General features: G+C 37.2%; 1 protein-coding gene across 9 annotated transcripts in view; it reads right to left on the bottom strand.

Annotated features, from left to right (window-relative positions):
- VPS8 (VPS8 subunit of CORVET complex) overlaps window positions 1–20063 on the bottom strand; it is a 254914-nt gene that overhangs the window by 192571 nt on the left and 42280 nt on the right. For 8 of the 9 annotated variants that reach the window (XR_006299413.1, XR_006299414.1, XM_043594694.1 and 5 more), the window contains 6 exons: window positions 18951–19058; window positions 14756–14836; window positions 11168–11338; window positions 2283–2357; window positions 1371–1406; window positions 144–234 (listed from right to left, as the gene is read on the bottom strand). Coding sequence is in view for 7 of the 9 variants with exons in the window: in XM_043594694.1 (XP_043450629.1) it covers window positions 144–234; window positions 1371–1406; window positions 2283–2357; window positions 11168–11338; window positions 14756–14836; window positions 18951–19058 (562 nt within the window). In the remaining 2 variants the exon portion in view is untranslated. The remainder of the gene's footprint in view (window positions 1–143; window positions 235–1370; window positions 1407–2282; window positions 2358–11167; window positions 11339–14755; window positions 14837–18950; window positions 19059–20063) is intronic. The other variant, XM_043594695.1, reaches the window with a different exon arrangement.

Here is a 20063-nt window from a genome sequence, read left to right on the forward strand (position 1 = left end):
CACTGGAAGTCTGTAAGGTTTGATGACATCTTGTTTAGAAAATATTTGAACACTATGCTAAAAAATGTCCTATGAGTGATTAGTATTCATTTTCTCTACTCCAGAAAAACAATGTCTACTACACTGGTATTCTGTCAACTTACCCACTACTGCTTTTGCTTTTCCTTCATGGAAAGACCATGCAAGAGCCAAGGCTTCTGTAAGACAATCTTGTTTCAGAAGATGATCCACTCTCTAAAATGAGTAAATGAGAGAAGCTAAACCCCTTTGTCTGACCAACTACTAGGTAGAATTCCTATTCTACCTAATACCTTTTCAGACGTTATTGCTTAACAGCTAAAATTATTCCAATAATCATGTGACTATCTTATTTCTATGAAAACAATTTCTTAAAGCACTACATAGTACAGTGATTGTATGGGCTAATACAGGTAGCCACAAGGCCTAAATATGAAAAGAGGAAACAGCTGGAATGTCACTGTAACAGAAAAGGTTAGTTGTTTACCACAACATCCATTCACACCCTCCTCCCTTGTTTTTAAAATTTTTTAAATGTTTTTATTTATTTTGGAAGGAGAAAGAGAGATAGAGCGTGAGTGGGGAGGGGCGGGGGTGGGGGGAGAGACAGAATCAGAAGTGAGCTCCAGGTTCTGAGCTGTCAGCACAGAGCCTGGCGCGGGGCTCAAACTCAGGAGTCGTGAGATCATGACCTGAGCCGAAGTCAGACAGACACTCAACGGACTGAGTCACCCAGGTGCCTCCATTCCCTCCTCCTTAGTAACAAATCCCAAGTTTACCTGAGACAGCAATATACCAGCAAAAGGACACTTCTAAGACTCCCTTGTAGCCACTTGGGGTCATGTGACTAAGTTCTAGCCAATGATAAATAAGTGGAAAAGTTTGCCCTTCCCTGGGGATAACCTTAAAAGGCAGGCGCCAGCCATTCTCTTCCCCTTCCTCCTTCCTGGAATGTGGACTTAACAGCTGGAGCTCCGTCAGCCACACTGGAACATTAAATGACTTTGAGACTAGAATCCACACACAAGAATGGTGGAATAGGACAGTCTACTAAAGACCACTGAGCTGCCTCACTAGCCACAGACTACCTACCTCCAGATTGTTTTTACATTAGAGAGAAATCTTATTGAAGCCACTGTTATTTTAAATTTCCTGACTTTTGTAGCTAAATCTAATCCTAATTTATAGTCAGTATTAGCAAATCAAGTACCTAATAGTTATAAAGATTCTGATGTATACTTCTGAAATTAAAAAGCACAAATCCAAATAATCTTTTCCTGCAAAGTCAAAACAGAATGTTAAGATGCTAATCAATTCAACAGCTCTAACATATAAAATTACTTTGAACTCACCTCTCTCCAGCTTCTCAGCATCATCACATAAACAGACTAGAAAATAAAGAAACAATAATTAAAATGATCATCTTTAACAACTTAGTTTGGGAGACACATTTGTCCCAGTCCTGCATCTCATTTTACATCTCTTTAGGTAAAAATATTTCATAGTACAATTAGAAGTATTTACTAAAGGGTTTTCAAGGGCCCACATTAAAGAGTAAATCAAACAAATATTTAAAGTTAAGTCTGCAGTCCAAGGAATTAATTCCACAGGCAAGAAACAAAGAATGCCCCAAATCCCTGTAATATTTTGAATTTTAATAATGAATATTTCTCTAAGTTAAAGAAAAAAAAAAGCAAGGAACAAATTGATACACAAACAAGTTCCTATTCCGGTGATTCTATTTTAAGTCAAATACCTCAATGCATTTTAATATATCCTAAGCTGATCTAAGCTAAAGGACATGACAAATATACATGATAAGCTATCTTCCTCATCTTGAAAACCATAAATGTAAAGATTATGAAAGTATATCCTTGAATCAAGAAAATAAGCATCCTAGAACCTAAATGAAAGTCAAAATGTCTGAAAGGCAAAATAAATTAGCTAAAAATCATAACTATATACCCCTGAAAGGGGCACCTGGCTGGCTCAGTCATTAGAGCATGCAACTGTTGATCTCAGGGTTGTGAGTATAAGCCCCACACTGGGCACAGTGGTTACTTAAAAAATAAATCCCTTAAACGCACACACACACACACACACACACACACACACACACACACACACACACACACACCCTAAAAGTGTTAGATTCCTGATGATCAATATGCACTTTGTAACGCACTGCTCTCTGTACCAGCAACCCCCTTCAGCCGCAACTATCCTGGTACAAACAAATGTCAAGTCAGAGTGGAAGAGCTTACTTTTGTCCCCAAGTAAAAGATCTGACCACCGTAACTACTGATGGACTGATAACAAGCCTTCTCTCCAACCAAAGCCTATTAAAAAAAAAGTAAAAATAACATGTATTAGAGAATTGACATTTTAAAGAATGTCAATTACACAGACATTTTAGATCAACAGTTTTATCCCACAAATTAGTGAGGGAAAAATGTCAGTCAAGCGCCAGTCAGTGAAGTGGCAGAAAAGACAAAGTGCAAAAAGTTAATTCTCTGCCTACCCACGGCCTTTTTATTTTTCAGAATAATACAAAAATGGGAAGAATAAGCCAACTTTCTAAATCTAAAGGGAGAATGCTGCAACCTGCCCATTACTGGAAGACAGGTATTCACTGCTTCTGACAAAGAATAGGGCTGTTTGAAAATGGCACCTCCATGTTCTTTGAAATAAACACCAATATAAAACACAAGAAGAAACTGGAAGACAAAGCAGAATAATATATGGAAGTCAGCATAGCCCAGCAAAAGAGAAATGAAACCTACCATGTGATAAATTTGGATTGCCAATTTTGGCTCGGTCACTTAAGGTATGACCCTAAACATGTTTCAAACTTCTGACATTCATTTTTCATCTTTGAAAAACCATGCAGTTTCTATGAAACTTAAATATATTAACATTTATAAATGTCCCAAAATATGCAAACGGCCAATAACTGATAACTAGGATAACCTTTAAACTTAAGCTATGAAATTTAAAAATATATCCAAAAGTAGAGAATACTCTTCATCCATTAATCAGCTTCATTAATTACCAATATCATCACCAATCTTGTCTCACCTATATTCCCACTGACTCCCCTATACATAGTATAATTTTGAGATGAATCTCAGACTTTGAGTATTTCATTTATAAAAATTCAGTATATGCATAAATTAGTCCTTTTTTTTTTTAATTTTTTTTTTCAACGTTTATTTATTTTTGGGACAGAGAGAGACAGAGCACAAACGGGGGAGGGGCAGAGAGAGAGGGAGACACAGAATCGGAAACAGGCTCCAGGCTCTGAGCCATCAGCCCAGAGCCTGACGCGGGGCTCGAACTCCCGGACCGCGAGATCGTGACCTGGCTGAAGTCGGACAGTTAACCGACTGCGCCACCCAGGCGCCCCTAAATTAGTCCTTTTTAACATAACCACAACTTCATTAGCATATTTAAAAAAATTTAACAATCATTCCTTAGTATGAAATATCCAGTGTTTAGATTTCAAATGGTCTCATAAATGTCAAATGTTGTTGAGATTTTTGTTGTTTTGTTTTTGCTTTTTCTACATTTCATTTGACTAAATCTAAGATCCAATGAAAGGCCACATGTTGGAGCTGGCTGATAGGTCCCTTAATTTTTTTTTAATTTATAGGTTTTGACTCCATCTCTCTCAAACCTTTATTTTCCTTGAAGTTAACTGTTGAAGAAACTGGAATGCTTAATTCCATAGTTTCCCACTATCTGGATTTTGCTAACTGCACCCACATGGAATCTTTTTTTTTTTTTTCACATGGAATCTTTTAACATGTTCCTCTGTCTTCCATATTTTCTCTAGAAGATGCTTGATCAGAATCAGCATCTTTGATTTTGGGGGGTTTTTTTGGCAATACTACTTTAAGTATGATGTTAGCTTTACGATTTTGTAGATGCCCTTGATTATCAGGTTGAAAAAGTTCCCTTCTATTCCCAGTTTGCCATGAATTTTCTCAGGAATGGCTATCGAACTTTGTCAAATACTTACTTCTGAAATGATATTATGGTTTTTCTTTTACAATCAACTAGTACGGTAAATTATATTGATTTTGAATGTTAAGCACCCTTGCATGCCTTGGATAAATACCATTTGCTCATTTTAGTACTCTTATTATACATTGCTTGTTTCTATTTGCTAATATTTTGAGTATTTTTGCTTCTATGCTTATGAGGATATTAATCTGTAGTGTTCTCTATTGTAGTATCTTTGTCTGATTTTATCATCAGAGTCAATCTAATCTCATAAAAAGAGTTGCATGCTCCCTTTTCCTCCATTTTTTAAAGATTTTTGTGTACAGTTTTGTTTTTTTTTTTTTTTCCTTAAATATGATAGACTTCACCAGTGAAGCTGTCTGGGCCTGGGGCTTCTCTGTAGAGAATCAATCATTTCTTTAACTGATGTACAGTGACTTAGACTTTCTATTGCTTTTGAGTCAGCTTTGGTAATCTGTGCATTCCAAAGAATTTTTCCATTTCACCTAAAGTTGTTGAATTCATTGGCATAAAATTATGCACATTATCTTTTTAATATCTATACTCTCTATAGTGATGACACCTCTTCCATTCCTGATACTGGTAACTGTGTCTTCCCTTTTCCTTAATTAGTCTCACTAGAGGTTTATCAATTTTATTTCTCTTTTAAAGAATCAGCTTTTGATTCCTTTGATTTTCTCTAAGGTCTGTCGATTTTTTATTTAACTGATTTGTGTTCACCTTTTTATTTCTTTCTTCAATCTAAGTTATATTTCTCTATTTCCTTAATTAAGGTAGAAGCTTAGGGCATTAATTTGAGATTTTTCTTCTTTCCTAATATACGTATTTAATGCTATAAGTTACTCTTAAAAACTGATTTAACTGTAGGCCCCAGATTTTGATATGTTGTAATTTCATTTTCATTCAGTTTAAAATATATTCCAATTTCCTCTGAGATTTCTTCTTTGACTCATGGGTTATTTATAAAAGTGTGGTTTAAATTCCAAATATTTGGGTTCTTCCCAGACTTACTCTGATGATTCCTTCAACAATTTATGAAAGTTTGTTTTATGGCTTATATAACCTATACTGGTGCATACTCCACGTGTTCTTGAAAAAAGTTTGTAACTTGCTTTTGTTTGGTGGAATATTCTGTAAATGTCACTTAGATCAATTGGTCAATCAATAGTGTCTAAGTCTTCCACACCTTTAATGATTTTCTGTCTACTAATTCTATTAATGACCGAAAGGAGTTTTGTGTAATTGTGGTTTGTCAGTTTCTCCTTTCCATTCTGTCAGTGTTTGCTTCACATGTATTGGAGGTCTGATATTGGGTGCTTAAATCTTTAAGATGGTTTATCTTCTTGTAACCCCTTTTTACCAATTTGAAATTTCTCTTTATCTCAGACAATATTTCCTACCCTGAAATCTAGTGATTATGATTAGAGTTTGCAGGGTATGTCTTTTTCTATCTTTTAATTTATCTACGTCTTCGTACTTCACGCGTTTTGTCCACAGCACAGATTTGGTTCTTAAATTTCTTTATCCAGTCTGACGATCTACCTTTTAATTGAAATCTTTAGACTATTTCCACTTGCTGTAATTGATATGGTTGGCTTTAGATTGATGATCATATTAACTGTTTTTTCTACTTGTATTGTCTGTTCCTATTTTTTAGGCTTCACTGAATTTAATATTTTTTAACATTCCATTTTGTCACTACTATTAACTTATTTAGTTACACATCTTTTTTCAGCGATTCCTCTAGTGTTTACAACATGTAACTTTAACTCTATCTACATTTAAGTAATATCATACTATTTGATGTATAATGTAAATCCTTATAATGATATACTTCTATGCCCCACTCCCTGCTATGCACTATTTTCATCACACACACTACTTCCACATTATCATAAACATTACATTATTTTTGTTTTAAACAGTCAATAGCTCTTGTTAAATAACAGTGCTGAGATATAATTTATATACCACATAATTCACTCATTAAATGTAAAATTCAATAATTTTAATACATTTACAGCTGCCCAACCATCACTAAAGTCCAGTTTTAGAACATTTCCATCAATCCACAAAGACCCCTTGTATTCATTTCCAGTCAACCCTTATTCCCACTCCCACTCTCAAGTAACCACTACTCTACATCTATCTCCGTAAACTTGGCTTTTCTGGACATCTCCCAGAATCAATCTTTCCATATGGCTTCTTTCACTTAACATAGTTTTTGAAAAGGTTCATCCATCCATGTTGTAGCACATGTCAGTAGTTCATCCTTTTTATTGTGGGACAGTATTCTATTACATGGCTATGTCACTTTTTTTTTTAATTTTTTTTTTAATGTTTATTTATTTTTGAGACAGAGAGAGACAGCATGAACAGGGGAGGGTCAGAGAGAGGGAGACACAGAATCTGAAACAGGCTCCAGGCTCTGAGCCATCAGCCCAGAGCCCGATGCGGGGCTCGAACTCACGGACCGCGAGATCGTGACCTGAGCCGAAGTCGGACGCTTAACTGACTGAGCCACCCAGGCGCCCCAACTATGTCACTTTTTATTCATCCACTTACCAAGTGGTGGACATTGGACTGTTTCCATTTTTTGGCTATTATGAATAATGCTGCCATGAACATTTGTGAACAAGTGTTTGTGTGGACATATTTTCACTTCTCTTGGGTATATACCTAGGAGAATTGCTCAAATGAATCCTCATGAATATGTTTAACATTTTGAGGAACTGCCACAATGTTTTCCACAGCAGCTGTACCATTTCCCACCAGCAGCATATAACAGTCCCATTTTTTCCTTATCTTCACCAATATTTATGACTGTCTACGTTTTTAGTTACAGCCGGCTTAGTGGGTATGAAGTGAATATCTCATTGCGTTTTGATATGCATTTCCTTAATGATTAACAACGCTGAGCATCTTGGCTATGCTTATTGACCATCTATATATCTTTGGAGATTGCTCAAATTGTTTCTGATGAGGAATCTGCTTTCATACTTACTGTTGCTCTTCTGCATTTAATGTGCCTTTCTTCTCTAGCTGCTTTAATATTTTTCTCTTTACTTATTTTGAACAATCTATATACGGTTTTATTTTACTTGTGCTTGGGTTTGCTGAGCTTTTTTTAATTTACATCTAAGTTAGTTAGCATATAGTGCAACAATGATTTCAGGAGTAGATTCCTTAATGCCCCTTACCCATTTAGCCCAACCCCCACTCCCACAACCCTCTCCAGCAACCCTCCAGCAACCCTCTGTTTGTTCTCCATATTTGAGAGTCTCTTATGTTTTGGTTCCCCTCCCAGGTTTTATATTTTTGCTTCCCTTCCTTCTGTTCATCTGTTTCGTATCTTAAAATCCTCATATGAGTGAAGTCATATATTTGTCTTTCTCTAATTTCGCTTAGCATAATATCCCCCAGTTCCATCATGTAGTTGCAAATGGCAAGATTTCATTCTTTTTGATTGCTGAGTAATACTCCATTGTATATATATACACCACATCTTCTTTATCCATTCATCCATCGATGGACATTCCATACTTTGGCTATTGTTGACAGTGTTGCTATAAACATGGGGGGTGCATGTGTCCCTTCAAAACCGCACACCTGTATCCCGTGGATAAATGCCTAGTAGTGCAATTGCTGGGTCGTAGGGTTGTTCTAGTTTCAATTCTTTGAGGAACCTCCACAGTGTTTTCCAGAATGGCTGCACCAGTTTGCATCCCCACCAACAATGCAAAAGAGATCCTCTTTCTCCACATCCTCACCAACATCTGTCATTGCCTGAGTTGTTAATGTTAGCCATTCTGACAGGTGTAAGGCGGTATCTCATTGTGGTTTTGATTTGCATTTCCCTGATGATGAGTGATGTTGAGCATTTTTTCATGTGTCGGTTGGCCATCTGTAGGTCTATTGATGTCTTTTGCCCATTTCTTCACTGGATTATTTGTTTTTTGGGTGTTGAGTTTGATAAGTTCTTTATAGATTTTGGATACTAACCCTTTATCTAATATGCTGTTTGCAAATATCTTCTCCTATTCCGTCGGTTGCCTTTTAGTTTTGCTGATTGTTTCCTTCACTGTGCAGAAGCTTTTTATTTTGATGAGGTCCTAATAGTTCATTTTTGCTTTTGTTTCCCTTGCCTCCGGAGAGGTCTTGAGTAAGAAGTTGCTGCAGCCAAGGTCAAAGAGGTTTTTGCCTGCTTTCTCCTCTAGGATTTTGATGGCTTCCTGTCTTACATTGAGGTCTTTCATCCATTTCGAGTTTATTTTTGTATGTGGTGTAAGAAAGTGGCTCAGGTTCATTCTTCTGCATGTTACTATCCAGTTTTCCCAGCACCACTTGCTGAAGAGACACTGTCTTTATTCTATTGGATATTCTTTCCTGCTTTGTCAAAGGTTAGTTGACCATATGTTTGTGGGTCCATTTCTGGGTTCTCTATTCTGTTCCATTGATCTGAGTGTCTGTTCTTGTGCCAGTACCATACTGTCTTGATGATTACAGCTTTGTAATACAGCTTGAGGTCCGGGGTTCACTGAGCTTCTTGAAAATTTGTGTTTATAGTTTTGGAAAGTTTTTGATCATTCCTTCTTCCATTTTTTTCCTCTTTTTTTTAAACATTTTTATTTATTTTTGAGAGACAGAGAGAGACAGAGTACAAGTGGGGGAGGGACAGAGAGAGAAGGAGACACAGAATCTGAAGCAGGTTCCAGGCTCTGAGCTGTCAGCACAGAGCCCAACATGGGGCTCAAACCCACAAACCACAATATCATGACCTGAGCTGAAATATGATGCTTAACCGACTGAGCTAATCAGGCGCCCCTCCTCTCCTTTTCTTCAGAGATTCCAACTGCTCATATGTTAGCCTACTCAATGTGTCTCACAGGTCACAACTATTTTTTTTAATTATTTTTTCTGTGTTTCATTTTGGATAAATTCTATTGCTCTATCTTCAAGTTCACTAATGTTCCTATAATGTCTACTCTCTAACATTAATCTCATCCAGGGCATTTTTCATTTCAAGCACTGTAATTTTTATCTCTAGAAGTTAGATTTGTACTTTTCTAAATATCTTTCATGTCACTACTTAACTTTTTGGATATATGGACTGTAGTTATAATAACTGTTATGTCCTTGTCTGCTAATTCTAACATCTGTCTCCGGTCTAAGTCAGTTTTGATTGATTTGTCTCCTCACTCTAAATTGTGTTTCTCTTCTTCTTTACATGCCTAGTAATCTCTGACTGAATGGCAGACTCTGTGAATTTTATCTTGTTGGGTTCTGGACATTTCTGTTTTCCTATTGATATTCCTGTGCTTTTGGGGGGCACCTGGGTATCTCAGTTGGTTGAGCGTCCTACTCTTGATTTTGGCTCAGATCACGATCTTGTGGCTTGTGAGATGGAGCCCAGTGTCAGTCTCTGTGCCAACCAAGCAGAGCCTACTTGGGATTCTCTCTGCCCCCTCCATGCTCACACTCACTCTCCCTCTCAAAATAAATAAATAAAACATTACAAAAAAATATTCTTGTGCTTTGTTTTGTGAGGTAGTTAAGTTATGTGGAAACAGTTTGATTCTTTCTGGTCTTGCTTTTAAGATCTGTAGTAGGGACCAGAGCAGTGTTTATTCTGGTCCTAATTATTACCCACTACTGAACCAAGATATAACCTGAGTATTCTACCCAATGCCCTAGAAATCATGAAGCTTTCCATTCTGGCTGGTATAAACAAGCCAGTGCGAGGACTGGATACAGTTCCTTCCAAACCTATCACACAGTTCTTGGAGTTCCCTCATATGTATCTGTTGATCAACTGTCTGCTGAATACCCAAAGGGAACCACAGGTATGGTGCTGTCTGTCCTCTCCAGTACCCTGTCCTACACTGTCCTGTAAACTCAACCCACCTTAGTCTTCCATAGTCTCAGTTTATAGAGTCCTTCGGACTCCAAGTGGGTCCCTCACCCCTGAGCTACAGCCTAGAAACTCTCTCTAGGCTAGAAGCTAGGATAATGACAGGGCTCATGCCGTTTGTTTCCCATTTTGTCAGAGATTGCTGGCCTTCACTACCTGGTAGCCAGTATCTTGAAAAGTTTTTTTTTTTTTTTTTTCTTTCTTCTATACAGGAGAGTAATCCAGTGCCCACTAATCCATCTTGGCCAAAAGTACAAGTTCAAAGTCAAACACCATTTTTAATAACCATTCTAACACAAGAAAATACGTAAGTGTGGGATAATAATTAGTCTTTAGTGAACTCTACTGCATTACCATTTCTTAGTCTGGATTTTCTTGGTTTCTAAATTCTGAGGATGGAAGACCCTTTCACATATTTTTTAAACGCTGAAGTCCTAATATCTCAGCGAGATGTGACCAGTGGCTGCATATCACACAGTAGATGCTCATTAAGTATGAACATCATTACTTTTTTCTTCCAAGAAATTAACCAGGAAAGCCTCTAAACTTCCGGCTTAGAAATTATTGCTTTTGGAAACAAGAGATCACAATTCAAAGAAATTTAACTGTAAACTGCATGTGTAAAACTGCCTTTAGCAAAAGGCTATCATTGTGGTTGCTTAAAATACAGTAAAATTAACACTAAGATCATACTTCTGTGTCTTCCTTCTCTCTCGACTCCTACATTTGATATACCTGTTTCTAAAGAACCTTCTTTCCTCCTCTCAGAGCCATCTTTACCTTTTAGTTCCCACAGCCACCACACCTGCTAAAGCCTTTACCAATCACCCAAATATTTCCAAAGCCTCACAGGCTTTTTGTCTCCAGTCATTCGGCCCTTAAATCTATCAGGCTTACTGCCACCATATTAAACTTCGTAAAATATTCTGCTTTTATAATTTCTTTCTCATAAATTTTCAATTTCATTTTATTATTTTAGCATAAAAGTTAAAATTCTTTGGTATTATATTAGTCACATTTTTTTAATAGAAGACCACAGGAATTACTGTTTTAGTTCACATCCCTGAAGACTCATAAACACACCCATATCCACTTCAATCTAGTGGCTTTTAAAGAAACATCTAACTAACTCCTCAGTTCCTATTTCTAAAACAAACAACAACAAAATACCAAGTTTATCAAAGCAGTACTAAGATAATGGATTGCCCTTACCAGTGCCTGGCTAACATTTCCTCCGGTGGCTAGGGATTTGAAATGGCTGCTGTTATAGACCAACTGAACTTCTGAGATCTCCACTGTTTCTAATTCCTCTTGAGTCTGCCGATCGATCACATGCAACTTCTCCACGCTGTCCAAGAGCACAACTGTACGTGAGTTTATCCACTGCAAATCAAGCACACCACAAAACAAACGTGAGGCCCATCCGACATCATTCAAGACAAAAAGGAAGCCTGGCCACTCAGGTTAAATTACGTTGAGGATTTTATCCATTCAGTAACTTGATAACAATCACAGCAAGAACTACTCTGGTGACAGTAATGGCTACACTGTGGTGGGTGACAGTGCGCAACACAGTATTGAGTCTGACGGTGTTAAAATGACTCCTGGTATTTAAAAAAGGTAACTAAGAGCTTTAACAGATATATTACAGGATATGTCAGTTTCAGTACAATTATAAGGTACACTGGCACAAATGACTTAAGGAAAATGACAAAATATGCATTTCTTGTGTGTCTGATATTAATTTTTAAAAAGGGCAAACAAACCTCCTAAACCTAGGTGGTCAAATGATTGTTAGCGTTTATATATGTTTTAAAACAGAAGCTGTTTAAAACATGTATTTCCTTTAAAACCTCCCTACCAATTACGGGAGAGTCTATTTTTCTATGTTCCAAATTTTCTTTAATAAGTACTATTATAATTTTAGAATAACTTAATAATAATATTAAAAATCTTCTGAAGGATGCCATTTTGATAAATTTCTTGGGTTTTATATAAGATTTCTTATTTTCAAAATGATTTTTTTTTTAATTTCAATCCTTCCCCAGGAAATAAATGGAGTTTTAAAAGCTGCTCAATTAGAATTCTAAATAAGCCAGAATAGAGTGCTTCTCCTACACTCTCTCTGGCATTCATGTTGTTTTATTTATATGACCTATTCCATGTCATCAGAGATTATCTGCATAATGCCATATTAAAAAAAACCAAGTTAAAGTGGATACATTTTAACATGCTGAAAATGCATTCTGTCACCGTATAGTGGCTACTGTAAGGGAAGGGTGTTTCTCTGTTTTGGTTTTCCCCCCAAAAATTATCTCTCACAGAACAGGGAGTTTGATACTCAAGACTTTACAAAGAGCACTTACAAGGTGCTCTCTTCATTATTTTAAAAAACAAAGTATCATTTAGGAAAGACACATTATTAGCCTTATACAACCTTAGCGTTAGTTTTTATTTTTTTTTTACAGGGAGAAAAATCTAACGGTCATACATTTTACAGAGAGATCATCAGTTTTGAAAAATATTTATCATCCTATTTTTTTTAAGGAGGGTATACATCTGTTCTTTATTTACCATTCCACTTATCAGTCAGAACCAGTGTTGCTATCTTCTTTGTTTGGATTTTTATAAAGATAGGCTCCTTTCACAAATACAAGCAAGGTCATCATCTAGGTAATTCAAGTCAAAAATTACTTAAATATCTTCACAGAATACAGGAGAAAAAGAATACCTGAATCCAGATTACCACTTATCTGTAAAATATCTTATTTGAATTTTTACAGACAGGTTTGGAACTCTTTGCAGTATCAAACATGAAAACAAATCACAGTAATAATAGATTTGGCTAAGTTTTAGCCATGTTCACAATTCTGTTTTTTAAAATAAACTTTTTATTTTTTACTACAGTTTTAGATTTACAGAAAAATTGAGGACAGTGCAGAGATTTCTCTTACGGTCCCGCACACAGTTTCCCCTACTATTAACTTCTTGTATCAGTACAGTTGCCAAAATCAATATTGATACATAGTTTTAACTGAGATCCATACTTCATTCAGTCGCTTCATTTTTATCTAATGTCCCTTTTCTGTCTCAGGCTCTCATTCAGGGAACTGCATTACATTTAGTTGTCACGTCTTCTTAGGCTCCTCTTGGCTATGACAGGTTTTTTTTTTTTTCATACTTCCCTTGTTTTCGATAACTTTAACAGTTTTGTTTTGTTTTGTTTTAGAGAGAGAGAGCACACAAACAGGGGAGAGGAGCAGAGGGAAAGAGAGAAACAATCTCAAGCAGGCTCCACACTCTGTGGAGCAGATGTGGGGCTCGATCCCACAACCCTGGGATCATAATCTGAGCCAAAATCAAGAGTTGGATGCTCAACCGAGCCACCCAGGTGCCCCAACTTTAACAGTTTTAAAGAGCACTGGTCAGGTATTTTTTAGAATGTAATTCATTCAGGATTTGTCTAGTGCTTTTCTCATGAGTAGACTTGAGTTATATAGGTTTTTGGAAAGAAGACCATAGAAATAAAGTGTCATTTTAATCACATCATATTAGATGCTTTCACAGGTCACCTGGTTAAAACAGAGAATGACAAAGAGTGTCAGCAGGCATAGCAATTATTTCGAAGATTAGACCCTCACGACTGCAACTGCTGACATTGTTGTAAACAAGCCTTTTAATGGTAACTTGTAAAGCAATGCAGTTAGTGTCGCATCATGGGTAAGCCACAGGACAAATGAAAACACCTACTGCCCTCCTATTCAGAGAATGGCTACTTGTGGTCGAGGGAAAATTTTCCAGGGACAGAATTACACGCAGATTTTAGAAGTGCCATATCTCAAATATCTTAAACAGAAGTAATGATGAAGAATTCTAGGAAACTGTTAGATAATTCAACAGGGGCTCTGGTGATGACAAAGACACTGATGTCTTACATTCATGAGAAGAACTTGAACAAAATTACTTTATGAAATAAGTATGGAAAAAAGTATTATTTCTAAATTTATAGTCTATATGTGAGATGAAAAGACAATGTGCAACTAAATTAATAAACTGTATATTATAAAGAAAAGATCATTTCATCTATATCCTAAAAAGTTACATATCATCGAGTTAGGGGAGTAACTTTTTTTAGCCATTTTATTAGAAAAATGAGGCACTGTCTCTTATCTAAGGTTGCCTATATTCATGCATATATAGAATATTTCACTGGATATTGATATGCCAAAAGGATTAATGATAGAAACCTAGAAATATTACAATTACACTATTTACAAAATGGACACACCATTTGAAAAAGAAAAGATAAAATTTGATACAAAAAAGACATACTCTCTTTTTTTAAACCAACAAGTTGCTCAGGAAGGACTGAGAGGTATCGTATAGAGAAAATTCTGCTAAGCTTTTAGCCACGAAAAAAGAATTACATAAACTCCTGAACCAATTAGGATAAGCCCAAAAGTACAAAAGTGTGTTTACCAAGAAAGCCAGGCAATGATCTTTAAGAAATTCACCCAAATTCTTCTGAACACCCCTTTGAACTAATCAGGACATCAAAGAAAACTTTTCCTAATCCTGTCGGTGTTCAACAGGACATAAGGCTGAAAGGCAATTAAAAATATGATGGCATCACACCAAACTCAGACTCCATTCAGTATAAACAGAACTTCACTTCTGTCCATATTTTACATAATCCTAAAGGTCATGGTTCATGACAGAAATCCTGGTAGCTCAAATACACCACGAACTCAAAACAATTACATGAAATGAATGGGGCACATCAATGTGAATAATACTCACGGTGAAGTTGATGAGGTCATAGTAGAGGTGAAGATGCTTTTGCTTAGTAACATGTATTGCTCCAGACTCATCTCTCTTCACCTGATGATGAAATAAAAACCACCTAAACACCAGCTGCTTTTTGAGGGACTTGTTTTTAGGTACTTAATTATACTCCACCTAGAAAATGATTTCCATTCACATTATGGATAAGCCCAGAAATATTGGCAACTACAGAAACTATTACGCAAATTAAAAAAAAAACATTCACACCATGATCTGTAGTGAAATCCAAGGCATATGTGACAGTGGTCTAGTTGTCAGTACTTCATGTATTTTCACTCTACTATAATTCAGAACAAACTAACTTCATCCCATCAGTGACTGTACTTAGCTAGAGTTAAGCATAAAATGGGATTGACAACATGGCGTGATAGTCAAACAGGTCATTAAAAAAAAAAAAACAAACAAGAAGGAGGCTGTGACAAAACTAGACTTTCCTGAAGTATGCTATTACAGCTCAAATAGACCCAAAATTTCCCAAGAGAAGCTCAAGTGTCAATATTTTATTAACGTATGTGTACATACAGTCTGTAATCTTTAATCATCCTTATAATTTGCTTTCTCTACTTCTACTCCAAGGTGACAGAGCACTGAAAAAGAGACACAGTAGTAATCCAACCCTCCTGAAATGCATGACATCCCATCCAACCTGGGTTCTCTTACACTCCCCCATAGTAGTGTTCTAGATGTCTTCCTTTCCCTTTAAGCCCCAATTTCTCTTTCCCTTTAAGCCCCAATGTCTCTTTGCTCCAATCACTTACAGTGTTGACCTCTCCAGACACCTTAACAACTGAGACCTCTTAATGCAGGCCCTTCATGTTCTCTCATCTTTGGTTCACTAAGTCACTTCCCCTGTAAGAAATGATACTCTAGCAGAAGGAGAATGTGTTTCAGCTCCACTATTATAGCTGTGTGACCGAGGGCCAATCACTTACTCTTTCTCAGTTTCCTCCTTTGAAAAATGAAAATAAGCACCAAATTGTTCCCTATTTGGCATATGCTGAAAGTGTTTCACACACAAACAAACAAACAAACAAACAATAATGCCAGCGTTACCTATTCTCCTAAGATTCACTGGAGCCCTTGCTAAAGAAAATCCCTTCATTTCTATACACTCTAAATCCCACCCCCTCCACCACTGTTTAATATTACCCCTCCCTTGCTGGCATATTCATTCACACTCCCTTTAAAGGGCCCTTTTCCTTTTGCTATCCAACATGTTTCTGACTTTTCTATCTTCAAATTAAAAAACAAAAGCAAAAAGCCTTTCCTTGATTTGTTTCTTACAGACATTTAATCATTGTCTTTCCTCTTTTGGCTAAATGCAATGATTATGTGAATTTGTTCTCCTACACACCCATTTCTTTAACAAGGCTCTACACTGTGGCTTCCACCTCCATTCCATTGATATTCAGTCCTCTGGAAAGTTTCTAATCAAGAACATTTGCATATCCAGTGGTCTTATCTTCAGTCTTCCCCCTTGATCTTTATTTAATAATGCTATTACCCTGAAACTGACACAGGTCCAGAAACCTTTCCTATGTCTCCCGTGTGACGCCATACCATCTTACTTCCCCTTCTACCTCTGGGTGCCTTTATTGGAACATTCTTTCTTGACTTTTTTTTTTTTTTTTCCTTTCCCTTGTGAGTGCCCACCAAGGTTACGTATGCTCTGGCTTTTGATCTTCACAGCTTCAACTACATCTCTATTCTGAAATTCTCACTTGCACTGCAGACCTGGATTGCCATCTGCCCAGAGGACATTCCCTGAGAGAACACTTAAGAATCACACCTTCACTTCTATCTCAATACATTCAAATCCTCAGTAACCCTAACCTTTCAAACAGTTCATGCTTCTAAAATGCAAAGTCAGAATCACAATGTTTCATTCATGTCCTTCAGTTTCCAGATGCAGTAAGATAAGCTTCATCTTTCCTTTAAAATGTCATCCCTAACTCTCACTGCAACCAAGCATCCTGGTCTAAAAACCTCACACCTGCTTTGACACAAGAACAAAACCCTCCATTTCCCTGCTACCACCTATAATCTATTCTTTCTCCTACTTCTACATTGATCTTCCTAAAATACCACTTTAATCACATCTTTATCTCTTGAATTACCTAAGAACCTGTGACAACTCCTCATTACCAATCTAGGCCAATTATGTAAACTAGATCAGGGGGTCACCAAACTTTTTCTGTAAAAGGCCACGTAATAAATATTCTAGGTTCTGTGGACTATACAGTCCTGTAACAACTGCTCATTCCTGCCACTGTAGTGTGAAAGCTGCCACAAATAATACATAATCAAATGGGCATGACTGTGTTCCAATAAAACTTTATTTAAAAAATCAAGCAGGGGGCGCCTGGGTGGCGCAGTCGGTTAAGCGTCCGACTTCAGCCAGGTCACGATCTCACGGTCCGTGAGTTCGAGCCCCGCGTCAGGCTCTGGGCTGATGGCTCGGAGCCTGGAGCCTGTTTCCGAGTCTGTGTCACCCTCTCTCTCTGCCCCTCCCCCGTTCATGCTCTGTCTCTCTCTGTCCCAAAAATAAATAAAAACGTTGAAAAAAAAAATTAAAAAAAAAAAAAAAATCAAGCAGTTGGCCAGATTTGGTACACAGGCTTTTGTTTGCCACACCGAATAAAAATCTACACCATATATTCAACTTTATTTTCCACAGGTTTCTCACTCTCATTAAACATTTATTAAGCATCGACTACATATAGGCACTATCCTCACTGCTGGAATCCTTAGACTTATGGAGCTTTCACTCTAATGATGAAGAAAAATATTAGACATGTAATTTTAAAAGTGCTGAATATTACCAAAGGAGAACACAGAAGGTCTTATGGGTGTACATAGCAGGGAACAGTTCAGGAAGTCAGGGAAGACAATGTTAATCATTATTTAGGTAGGATAAAGCGGAAGAGAGCACAGAGCTTCCCTGGCAGAGGTGAGAGCATATGCGAAGACACCAAGGCTAGCACCTGGTTAGAAAGCTCTGCCAGAGCCACAGCTAAAAGAAATGTCAGTGGTTTAGGCTAGGGAAGCAGCCATGGGGGAGTAAAAAAAAAAAAAAAAAAAAAAAAAAAAAGGAGTAAATTCAGGAGATGTTGGAGACAGAGTCAAAAGGAAGCAGTGAAGAAGCAGAAATGAAAGGAGAAAGGGAAGTGAAAGGCAACCCCTAGGTTTCTAGCTGGAGAAACTAGGTGAACAGTTATGTCCTTGCTTCACTGAGCTAGGAAACCCAAGAAGAGACTATGCAGACATTCTTACCTCTATAACTTCAGTTCATCTTATTTCTCCCAATATGCATACCCACCCCTCCTGTGATATTGGCCATATATCCTTCACAGAGTCTTAACAGGGCCTACCCAGTCCGTACAAATCTCTCCATACTCTGAACTTACATCAACTTTTAGTTCTCGTCACATAGCTGAATCCTTAAACATAGTGGTCTCCCTAGTAGTAATGAGCATACTGGTTTTGTCTCTCAAACAATACTTGAAGTTATGTGAAAGAAGAAATGTTTGAGACTTCCTTCAACTGTTCCTATGTCAGTGTAGAGAACACAGAACGTGACCAATGATACCTGTTGTCTAATAAATACAGCATATGTAGATAGGTAAGCCTTTAATAGACACATGTACATTCATATATTTAAAATTTTTTTTTTTTCAACGTTTATTTATTTTTGGGACAGAGAGAGACAGAGCATGAACAGGGGAGGGGCAGAGAGAGAGGGAGACACAGAATTGGAAACAGGCTCCAGGCTCCGAGCCATCAGCCCAGAGCCTGACGCGGGGCTCGAACTCCCGGACCGCGAGATCGTGACCTGGCTGAAGTCGGACGCTTAACCGACTGCGCCACCCAGGCGCCCCATCATATATTTATACATACACATAAACCATTATTTGTTGGTCAAAGGAGTTAGAACTGAGGAATACACCATGAAGGGGCATGGAGCTGAGGTGATCAGTTGTTTTCTGTGTTAATCACTAAAGCCCTAAATTAAAATAAATGGTCACTCTCTCTCCAAAGAATTATAATAGCATATTTCTTTGACACAATCAATATTAAATCACTGGTAAATCAGGAAAAAATATTATGATAAAAGACTTTTTAACAAATCTAGTATCATATCAGGATTTACCAACAGAAAATGAACAACATCTCCTCTGCAGAAGGCAAGCATGGGATTCACGTAATTATGTACTGCCACAAAGTGCCAGGCCAGCAACGGAACACTGGAAGGATCCATCTAAGTGAAGAGAAGGCCAAAAAAAACAAAAAAACAACAAACCATCACAGTTAACAGACAGCAAGAAAAAGAGAAAATTAATTAAAAACAGCATCTGACTACTGTTCCTTGATAAAACATCTCCCAATTTCTCATTACAATTCCAGTGAAGCAGGAACTGACTGGGAGGTGTCATGAGGGTACTTTCTGGGTTGATGCTAATCTTGACAGAGGTTTGGGCTACAAAAGTATATATATTTGTTAATGTTCAGCAAATGTATATTCAAGATGTATGCATTCCATTGCAAGTAAATTCTACACCAAAGGAGAAACAAATATTCAACTCTAGCTAAACATAATAATGCATGTTGCATATTTAGGCAAAAGAGTGTTTACTTCTGCAATTTAGTTGGAAATACATTTAAAATAAGTGATGGGTGGACAGAGAGATGGCTAAATATATAATAAAGTAAGCTATTAATAACAGAATTTAGCTAGTAGGCATACAGGTGTTCAATGTAAAATTCTGTTTCTTTTTTTGAAAATGTTAACATTGGTAAAAACGATAAAAGACATTAGGAAGATGCAAACACATACCACCATGATAAACCTCACTTAGCCAGGGAAGCTTAGGTTTCTTAGGTAAGAAATGTTAATAAAAATCTAAGCTAGCTGCACCATCTGAAAGAGCAGATCTGCTTCCCCAGGGACCCAGAGATATACAGAGTACCAACAAACAAACAGAAGAGTGATCTCCCTCAGTATCGGCACTGGGTTTGCAATTAGTCTTGGCTCTGTACCATCGTTCTCCATCTCATCCTATCAATACCTCTCCTCACATATACACTGGAAGATCACAACTCTCTGAAAACAACCAAGCAGGAAAAGAAAAGGAAACTGGGGTATTCATAATCGATTCTGGGAAGTATCATCCCCCAAAGTAAAATACTAGGCAGAAGCCAAAGAAAGCACAAGTAGTAGCAATTTATGCTAGATCTTATGATGGGGTGTTCTCTATGTGTAGTT

The sequence above is a fragment of the Prionailurus bengalensis genome, chromosome C2 (assembly GCF_016509475.1).
Source record: "Prionailurus bengalensis isolate Pbe53 chromosome C2, Fcat_Pben_1.1_paternal_pri, whole genome shotgun sequence".
NCBI lineage: Eukaryota > Metazoa > Chordata > Mammalia > Carnivora > Felidae > Prionailurus > Prionailurus bengalensis.